The sequence below is a fragment of the Nannobrachium achirus genome, assembly GCF_963921795.1.
Source record: "Nannobrachium achirus genome assembly, chromosome: 2".
NCBI lineage: Eukaryota > Metazoa > Chordata > Actinopteri > Myctophiformes > Myctophidae > Nannobrachium > Nannobrachium achirus.
In genome coordinates this window covers 10,245,574-10,255,573 of record NC_137811.1, presented here as the reverse complement: position 1 = coordinate 10,255,573, position 10,000 = coordinate 10,245,574, and the positions used below count along the sequence as shown (strand labels likewise).

At 40.6% G+C, this 10,000-nt stretch overlaps 3 protein-coding genes across 3 annotated transcripts in view; all 3 read right to left on the bottom strand.

Annotated features, from left to right (window-relative positions):
* The window catches only part of rundc3b (RUN domain containing 3b), a 28,985-nt gene extending 25,461 nt beyond the window's left edge, over window positions 1-3,524 (bottom strand). Inside the window, exon 1 of the mRNA XM_080752180.1 lies at window positions 3,278-3,524. Coding sequence (XP_080608306.1) covers window positions 3,278-3,372 — 95 coding nt within the window. The 5' untranslated portion in view covers window positions 3,373-3,524. The remainder of the gene's footprint in view (window positions 1-3,277) is intronic.
* Window positions 3,525-7,352: 3,828 nt separating this feature from the next.
* The window catches only part of LOC308307096 (H-2 class II histocompatibility antigen, E-S beta chain-like), a 56,509-nt gene continuing 53,861 nt past the window's right edge, over window positions 7,353-10,000 (bottom strand). Inside the window, exon 8 of the transcript XR_013963209.1 lies at window positions 7,353-7,585. The gene's annotated coding sequence lies outside the window, so the exon portion shown is untranslated. The remainder of the gene's footprint in view (window positions 7,586-10,000) is intronic.
* The window catches only part of LOC308307088 (H-2 class II histocompatibility antigen, E-S beta chain-like), a 4,253-nt gene continuing 1,817 nt past the window's right edge, over window positions 7,565-10,000 (bottom strand). The window contains exons 4-7 of the mRNA XM_080752217.1: window positions 9,491-9,558; window positions 9,063-9,176; window positions 8,348-8,375; window positions 7,565-7,847 (exon numbers count right to left, since the gene is read on the bottom strand). Of these exons, the coding sequence (XP_080608343.1) occupies window positions 8,350-8,375; window positions 9,063-9,176; window positions 9,491-9,558 (208 nt within the window). The 3' untranslated portion in view covers window positions 7,565-7,847; window positions 8,348-8,349. The remainder of the gene's footprint in view (window positions 7,848-8,347; window positions 8,376-9,062; window positions 9,177-9,490; window positions 9,559-10,000) is intronic.

Below are 10,000 nucleotides of genomic sequence, written 5' to 3'. Positions count from 1 at the left end.
CATGTACTGTATACAAAATGATGTCACGATTACAAATTTAGACGATTATGTAATAATAGTGACAGGCCTAACTATGGATTCTGCCCTACGAAACCAAAGTGCAGTAACTACGAACAAAACTTTGACTGAAAATGTTGGTTTAAAAGTTTCAAATGAGATATTGATGCATAAGTGAAATTTATACTAATTGCACTGTATATCTGTTCTTGAGGTAATTGTTCATTTCCCCAAATCACAAAGGCTGAGCTGACCTTTGGGATAGACAAAGAAGTCAGTGTGTCCAAACACCTGGTTACTGCACCTTGCCATGTGGACTTACCGATGCGTTGCCACTCTTTTGCGCCTTCTAGCATGTCTAATCTTGTGTAATGCATGTACATTGTATACTCGATGCGTAGTGTATGCTATGTGCGTAGCTATCTTTCATTGTATTTTATTTTACCCACCTTTTCTTCCCTTCCTGAAAGCAACAAAATGATGGAGTTCGCACACAAAGGAATTTCACCCACTCTTTTTCACCTGCAAAGTATGACTAACTGATTCTGAGTCACACTCCCATCCACACTCATTCACACACATGCACACACCGACGGCTAATATATGAATGGGGAGCAGTTATGGCTGATTCATACTTAATTGTCTCCACCAGCCGAAGGCATGGGGGAGAGTATGTTTTCCCCTCCGTCCGTCCGTGTGTCCGTCCGTCCGTCCGTCCGTGCGTGCGTCCGTCCGTGTGTGTGTGTGTCCTCGCAGTTTGTGTGCAGCTAATCTCAGTCGCCGTTGGCCCGGTCGCTGCCAAATTGAGCACACACATTCCCTGGATGCCAATCTAGAACCTCTGCCCTAAATTTTTCAAATGGGCCTTTTCTAGCGCCACCTAGTGGCCGATGTTCGCAAAACACATTTCTGTGCACTACTCTTACAGATTTTGTCCAAAAATCTTACAAATCGGTAGGCAGTATCTCGACAGTCATGTGATCGACACGGATCTGTCCGATTTTGCATATTCCATCCTGATTGGCTAAGATTGGCTTCCAAAGTTTGTAGGATTGAGCCGTTTTGAACAAAATGCCTCAAATCCCAAACGTAAAGTGCAATTATCATGAAATCGCGCACACACGTTCCCACTAGGTCGAGGAAGAAATGCCACTTCACATTTTTTAAATCAGCCTCATGGTGGCGCTATAACAGGCCGATTCGTGGTTTTACCTATAACTCCACCGATCAGTTTCAAACTTTGTAAGCGCACTCCCTAGAGGCCAAGAAAAAACCCTTTCCCTGCATTTTTCACATCAGCCTTTTATAGCGCCACCAGGAGGCCTGCTTATGTAAAACACAATTTTTCCTATTATTCCTTGAGATTTTATCCAAAATGTGACCAAGTCCGACCCGTCTGATATTTCATATTCCATACTAATTGGCTAATATTGGCTTCCAAAGTTTGCGGGATTGCTCAGTTTTTGAACAAAATGCTTCAAAACATCAACGCAGCTTGCGATTACCGTGGAATTTGCCACACATGTTCCCACTATGTCAAGGAATAAATGCTACCCTTTTCATGTTGGCCTTTTATAGCGCCACCAGCAGGTAGACTTTAGGAAAACACATTTTTGGAACACAATGCCTCAAATCATGCATGCAGTGTCCGATTGCCATGAAAGGTCTAAGGTGAAGAACATATTCCAGCCTTTTTACATTGGCCTATTATACAGTAGCACCACCAGGACGCATGGCCTGGTGGAGACCTGTGCTCGGAAGAGCACTGCTTCTAGTTGCTCACTGGTGTCGCGCACCGAACATAGCAGATCTACAAGCACACAAAGCATCAAAGTTGTGAGCTTGTAGATATGCTATTCTTTTTTTTAAGGGAAACACATACCATACACATCAGTTGTTAGTGTTCCATTCCCGGATGAGCTGTGTACCCCCAGAGACGCCGCGGTCCCAACTCTCCCAACTGTCATTATCACACTGCCCTGGTTCTCTCATATTAATAGTCATGAAGTTACCTAAGAGTAGGGCTGCAGCCATCCATTATTTCCATAGCGATTATTCTATCTGTTACGTTTTTGATTCATTGAATAGGCCTATTTGAATAATTGATATTTCTTTATAATCAATTAGTGCACACATCATAGCATTGAGAGTGCCTAATTGTACAGTGCAGTAGCCTGATAAATCAGTCCGCAAATTACCACCCCCTGTTGGTGGGTGGTCTTCCCAAAACGAAGTGTGTGATAGAGTCTGACGCTTGCAGTCAGGCTAACAGTGCAGGACAATACAATATACTGTATAATATATTGTAGAGCCATTGCACTGCATATTAACCCTCTGGCATCTGGGATTGTGTTTTAAAATACATTACCTTTTCTGTGTCCTTGTGTCATTTAGCCATTTCAACTTCCTCCCTTTGCTTTATGATTTACACAAATGTAGTTGGCACATACAGTATGAACTACCCTAACCCTACACCACAAGATACTGTACTTTTGCCAATTTCTTCACTTTCATGAAAAATACTCAAAATCTCTTCACCAAAAACAGCAGATTTACAAGCTCAAAATGCATCACACGCGATGCATTTTGAGCTTGTAGATCGGCTGTTTTTGGCTAATGTCCACCCCAGTAACATTGATGGTGGGTTTCTCAACTGGTTAAAATTGAGCAAAAATCATGCCTGAACAAACAAACAAATACACACATGCACACACACACTGCATTTAGATTAGTCCAAGACAGGCCTTATGATTCATGACTGTCTGGACAGATAATTAGAACCGAAATATGCACTGCATGAATCTTTCATTACAGCATGCTGGGAGGGTGTGTGTGTGTGTGTGTGTGTGTGTGTGTGTGTGTGTGTGTGTGTGTGTGTGTGTGTGAGAGAGAGAGAGAGAGAGAGAGAGAGAGAGAGAGAGAGAGAGAGAGAGAGAGAGAGAGAGAGAGAGAGAGACACTAGCCTAAGCCTAAATAAATATTGATATGGAACATGGCTCAGCAACATAAACCCACCAGCGCAGCTTGAATAAAATAGCCACGTTTACAAGTAGGCCTATAAATTAAACTTATTCATAGAATGTAGCCTAGTTCATTCATACATGCTACTACGGTGTTATTATATAGCCTAGTAATAGGCAGCATAGGCTACTATTACATCATTCGTCTTTCAACGTGAACGAGGTGCAGTGTCATGTCCCTATAATCCCTAACATCATGTCATCATCATCATCATCATCATAACAACAAGCAGCATCCTCCTCTCCTCTCCTCTCCTCACCTGCACACAGTGAGCAGGTTCCTCCTCTCCACCGCTCCGCTCCTGCCGGCTCCCCGCCTGCGGAGCAGCTGCAGCCCGGAGCCGAGCGACGCCATCCCCGCTCTGAATCCTGAGAGTGGGAGTCACGTCGGTCTGTCTGTGAAGGTGGTGTTGAGCTCCACTGCTCCAGTGTGATGTAAGGCTCTTCTTACGCAGTGCTCCCCGAGTCCCCGTCCACTCACATAATAATACACGACACACTCACACTCTCACAGCGCATCATCAGAGCTGCCTGCCTGCCTGCCTGGAATCTCCCGTGTGGATGATGTACGCAGGCAGCATCCACCCACCCACACACACACACCGGATAGGATGGATATTTTGCCTCTGTTTGAATTCATAGGACATTTATTTGCAGAACCTGCTTTGCTCAATTCTGGGTTCTGTTGGCATAATAATAATATATCTTTTCTCAATGTACCGCTGTAGCTTGTAGACCTATATCAGAACAGATTCAGTGTAGTGAGTACTTTTCTACTCAATATGATAAGTCTTCACCATTCAAAATTATCGATTTAGTGAAAACCAATGGCAATAGGTCTATATATTATATAATTGCAGGCCTTCTTATGAAATTATGTTCAATATTGCCTTTGGTTTTACACTAATCATTAGTGTAAGAGTAAGACCAATGGTGGCAACATTGAACATCATGTCATCATTTCAATGGTGAAGGCTATGCCTAATATCTTACTAAAGGCGAAAACGACCCTATGTCACCCTCTGTTTTCTCTCAACGTGTCCATTTAGTTGAATGGAAGGGAGTGCTTCGAAATCGGTGTCCTATTCTGGAAAGTAACAAGCAGGTGCGCAACGAATGATCCTGGATTGAACTGTTACCCTTTTACCATATGCTATTTGTATACTCGCTGTAGCTGTAGGTCTACTGTCTGTTTGCAGACTGCACTGTCTGTGACTGTTAATAAAGTAGGCTATTCAATCAATCAATCAATCAATCAATCAATCAATCAATCAATGTGAAACATCAGAGAGAAAAAGTTAAAAATGTTTACTTTCCCTTGGAATGGATCAATCAATCAGTTTCATCCTGGATCATTCACCTCCAACTCCAACTGACATAAACGCTGACTTTTTACCATTAGATCACAACTTCATACAGCAAATCAGCTGGCTGTATTAATCAAATAACATAAGATATAAAAGGAGAAAACAGTGTAATGTAGATTAAACTATGTAGAGTGTTAAGTATACTGTAATGTAGGCCTAGATTAAACTATACTTTAATCAAACAACTGCATGATGAAGGGGGCTCTTGAAAAACGGTTTAACAGGATAAGCAACAAAGCAGTCCAGGTCCAAAATAAGGAAGACAACAAGGAAGTAAGCACCTAAAAAGCCCTTAATTTTAATGGCTAAAAGCGTTATAAAATAAGTAATGAAAACACAGAATGAGATGAGATCACACCGGGAAAATCAAGCAAACTACATACAAACAAAACATAATTATATCAATTTGTAAAGTGTAAATACATAATAGGCCTATAGGTTTTACCATAATGCCTGTTTGTATGTCTCTCATCATAGTAGCCTACTCTTACACGCCCTACCGGAACGCCCTACCGAAGGCCTTAAAGGAGTGTGGTTCCCTAGCATCTTTTAAAATCGCCCTGAAAAACCACTTACAGGCGGCAGCCATTCGCAACTGGCAATAACAAACCTAGCCCAGCCTCCCCTGACCCTTTTCTGTATTTACCTACTGTATTATATATTTTTTTGCACTGTTTATTTTATTTTTATTTATTTTTTCTTTTTTTTTTACTATATCTACTGCATAGTACTGTGTTCTATCTGTCTGTCATTCAATGTTATATGAGATACTTCAATGGTTTCCTATAGAAATAAGCTTAGTCTTTTCTAGGATCTCCTTTTAGTTGACCGTCATGAAACTGTATCTTTTTCTAGGCAAACTTCTAATAAAGTCTTCAATCAATCAATCAAATCAGACAACAGGTGCTGATGTCACAGTATACAGTGACATCATAGTTGCATACTATGCATAGGCCAGTGTTGCATTGGTGATTCAATGCTTGGGGACGAGATTTTAAAGCCACAGGTGCACTTAGCTTAACACCTACTCACTCTACAGTTAAAGGAGTAGTTCACCCCCAAAATGCCTTTTTTTTTCCTATTGATTACTCACCCCATGGAGATTGATAGGTACAATAATATTTTGTTTGTAGTTGTCACATTCCTAGGACAAAAATGAGATTATAGTATATTTTTACCCCCATTGATTCCGGATGGGGACCGAAATGCATTTGGGTCCCCATCCGGAATCAATGGGGGTGCATTTATTGAAATCAAATTATTGTCTTAGGAATGCGGCAAATACAAAACACTCTATGGGGTGAGTAATCAATAGAAAAAAAGTCGTTTTGGGGGTGAACTACTCCTTTAACAGGTTCAGACAATGGTCTACTCTAGTGATATGGATGCAGGCTCATCCCTTTGTTAAATCACCCTGCTGTGACACTAAATGTTGTCGAGGTGTGAACTTGGAGGTTGTTTTGCATCGATGCATGCCTGTGCGGGTGAGAGGCATGCAACTGTGGTCAGAAAATATACGGGAAACCGTGTACACGCGTGACCGGACCAATGCAACACTGGTGCTGACATCATAGATGACTGATGTTATAGACTGACCTCCAAGTACTCCAAGACAAGAAAATACACATTGTAGAATGAAGTTACATCACATTGCATGTATCACATCATGGGATGTACCTTTGTAGATCTGGAAGAGGCTGTAGCTCTAAACACACACAATATATAGGATGTGTTCCACACTAATATATTCTCCACACATCAGAACACTGAAAACATTGGTGAAATTCTCCTTTAACACAAACCCTAAACGGCTGGTAAACGAGGCCAACACAAACCCTAACGGTAACTCTATCTCAAACTAAAGGCTGGGAAATGTATTCAAATGAATATCCAAACCAACGTTTAGTTGTAGAAACAATAAATGACTAATCTTGCTCATATAGCTTAATTAATTAATCAATCAAGAAGCAGGTTGTTGGGTTTAGATGTTTTCTGATCATTTCTTAATCAGTGAATTGAATAGAATTCGACTAAATTGATTAGCCTGATCAGTGATTAACCACTTAATCCATTATTATACTTTGTTGTACAATGATGTGTGGCGTTTTCATGTCTGTGAGCTTGTAGATCAGCTATTTTTCACCTTTTTTATAATCGTTATGAGGCAAAAGTTTGAGATATTGATGAAGTCATTTCGCCCAGACCTACCTCAAACGTTTAACCTAGCCTTACCTTAAACTTTATAAATGAAATACATTCAAACCAAGCAATGTTAAACTCAAATCTAACGGCTAAACTTAAAACCACTCATGATTAGATTATTGTGAATGATTACATATAAATGGTTACTTATAAATGATTGCATGTTATGATGATGGTAGCTCGCATAAACGATCACATAAAAACTGATGTATGGTCAATTATAAGAGCTTTTTCCACAAACTTGGCCAACTTATTTTCTCTACAGTACAACATTCTGCCCCATTCTTCTCATTCTGTCTGTGATGGTGTATCTTGTGTTTAACACGATAATATTGACAAAATGTTTATGTTGTCTGATGACACTATAACTATGTTTAGCTAGTTTTATGAAAAAAGCTGCATCTGAGAAAAAGATGTATTAACCATGTAATAGGCGGCCATTTGCGGCCCCGCGGGGGGCTACTGTCTGGCCCACACCAACCCCAGTAAGAGCAGCAACAACACTAGTATATCGTCGTTGTCGGGTGGAAATCCCGTATATCCAAATTTCTACGTTCTTTTGCAAATTATACAAGGCCGTCACACAAAAGTAGTGAAAACAGCCGATCTACACGCACACAACGCCTCGCGGTGCGAGGCGTTGTGTGCTTGTAGATTGGCTGTTTTCACTAGTTTAAATCATTTTTAAAATGATAAATGCAAAACAAACGGTTTTGGACATACAAGATTTTCACCCGACAAACGAGGATATCTGAACTGTCGCTGGAGTAGTGGGAACGCCACCGTCGCCCCCTGCAATGCTGTGGCCCTCGGCTTGGTACCCTAGACATAATTCGGCCCTTGGGGAAAACTAATTGGGGAACCCTGATGTAAACCCTATTACTGACTGAACCCCCTCAGGGGTCTGTACTTGAGACAATTATAGCCAAGCTTAGTTGGGCAATTACTGCTAAATGTTCTATTTTCGTCTAATGTATTAGTCATGTCATGTGTTATGACCTGCCCATAATAGGGTCCCTTGTCGTGTGGTTAACCACTTTAAACCTTTTCACCATAGGCTATTTCTTTTAAGTCAAACTTTTGTCAAATTAGCTCACACAGAGTGAGATGTTAAATTGGCTCTCTTTTCTATTCATGGTACAGTGAAGTTTATAGGGTTAAAGTGGTTAAATCATCATAGTGCTGCTGTTAGTATTTCAAAGCTTGGACAGACGTAAAGTTCCTCCTTTCTTCACCAGGGGTCAGCAATGACTGTCTGCATCTGTGAAAACACAAAGATGCTGTTACTTATAGAACAACACATGAAAATACAATGAAGCATTAAGAATAAGACCAGCGGTTCTCAAACCTTTTAATGTTTGAAAACATTTTAATGTTAAAGAACCCCCATAACTCTGAGAGTGGGAACAAATTACACTGTCAGAGTTACAGACCTGAGAGAATCCATTTGGTTCCATTTGTATACTCTCATAAGTACATACCAGTAAGGGTCCATTTGGTTCAATGTGTACACTCTCAGTGTTACAGGCCTATAAGGGTCTATTTGAACCCTTAGGGTCCCTGAACCCCACTTTGAGAACCACTGAATTACTTTATTAACTGTGTGAAAAAATGTAACCAGTTAAAATTCAAGTTGATTGGATGAATTCAAATTCATACTGTAATTATGATAATCTGGTTTAATTTCATTTAATGTGTTTAATGGTTCTTTTAATAAAAATATGCCTGTCTAACAGGAAGAGGAAGTCTGAAGTTTCTCACCTTCAGTTTGACGGCACCAGAACACGTCCTGATAGAAGAGGAGAGACGGTTAAAACATAGACAGACAGACAGACAGACAGACAGACAGACAGACAGACAGACAGACAGACATGTCAAGTTATAGATTCAATTATAATCAGGTTTACAACTTTGATCCAGAGTTATATTAGTTCAGGGTGTTGCAGAACACTGCCATGCAACAAGTTCAGGACACGTTTAATAGGACTTTTAGTTGACCTTGTACCAGTGAACTGTACTGACATGAAACTGTACCTTCCTATGCAAACTTCTAATAAAGTCTTCGATCAATCAAAACATGTTAGGATCGCGATGCATTGTGAGCTTCAGTGAGCTTGCAGATGGAATGGCTATTCGGTGCACAACACCAGCGTGCAATTCAGCAGAAATGGGGATCCAGTTACAAGCAGCAGCCGCTCCAGCCTGCAGACCAGAGGCAGCAACAAACGTTCTCTGCTGTCTGACAGTTAGCCTCCATTAAAACACAGTCATCAGCATCACTGTCAGCACAGCACCACATGGACTGCACTGCTGTTCATAGAAAATACACCAAAAACATTTTTCATTGCAGCCCGGCCCAATCAATTAGCACACATTTTTGACCTGCCAGATCGAGCTCGGGCAGAAATATAGAACTCTAGATCAGACCTGGTTTCTTCCACTGGTAGTAAATTAATGAATTAAACATGTTAATGACCTTGTTTCTTCCACTTGTAGTAGATGAATCCAGACAGGAACAAGACCAGACCCAGAACCAGACCTGATGCTCCGATGGCGATCCTGTTCTTGTCTGCCACTGGCATGGAGTCATCTGACAATACAACAACCAAACACTAGTATTACATTACATTACATTACATTACATTACATTACATCACATTACATAAGTTGATACGTAAAAATAAATAAAAATACAAATCCCCCTTCCCCAAGTTCCCCCCCAAAAATGTGTTTATTTTGGAATTTATTGAATACATTTTAAAATAAACATATCAATTCTGTTTTGTGTCTTGAGCTAAAAGGTTTAGGAACCACTTCAGTAGACTACAGTAGACTACAGTAAAGTACAGTACATTACAGTAAAGTACAGTAGATTACAGTAAAGTACAGTAGAGTACAACTGACCCCAGTCCACTATCTTAGGCTCAGTCAGGACAGGGAGTTCCACCATGCATGAGATCTTCACTCCTGATCTGTAACACACACACACACACACACACACACACACACACACACACACACACACACACACACACACACACACACACACACACACACACACACACACACACACACACACACACACACAGAGTTTTGGCACACAGTCTCCTAGAATAGCTAGCATAATAATGTGTTTTTGAAAAAGGAAAACGTTATGAAAATGTTTTGAAGTATTAATACTTCAACCCAAGTAAAACATTGTTCTGGTAGTAGAGGTGTGTATTTCTATGTATTGGTGTGTATTAGGTGTGTACCTGGGTGTGTACTCCAGGAAGGAGTGGTAGATGTGTATTTCTATGTATTGGTGTGTATTAGGTGTGTAACTGGGTGTGTACTCACTCCAGGTAGGAGTGGTGCTGGTATAAAGGTGTGTATTTCTATGTATTGGTGTGTATTAGGTGTGTACCTGGGTGT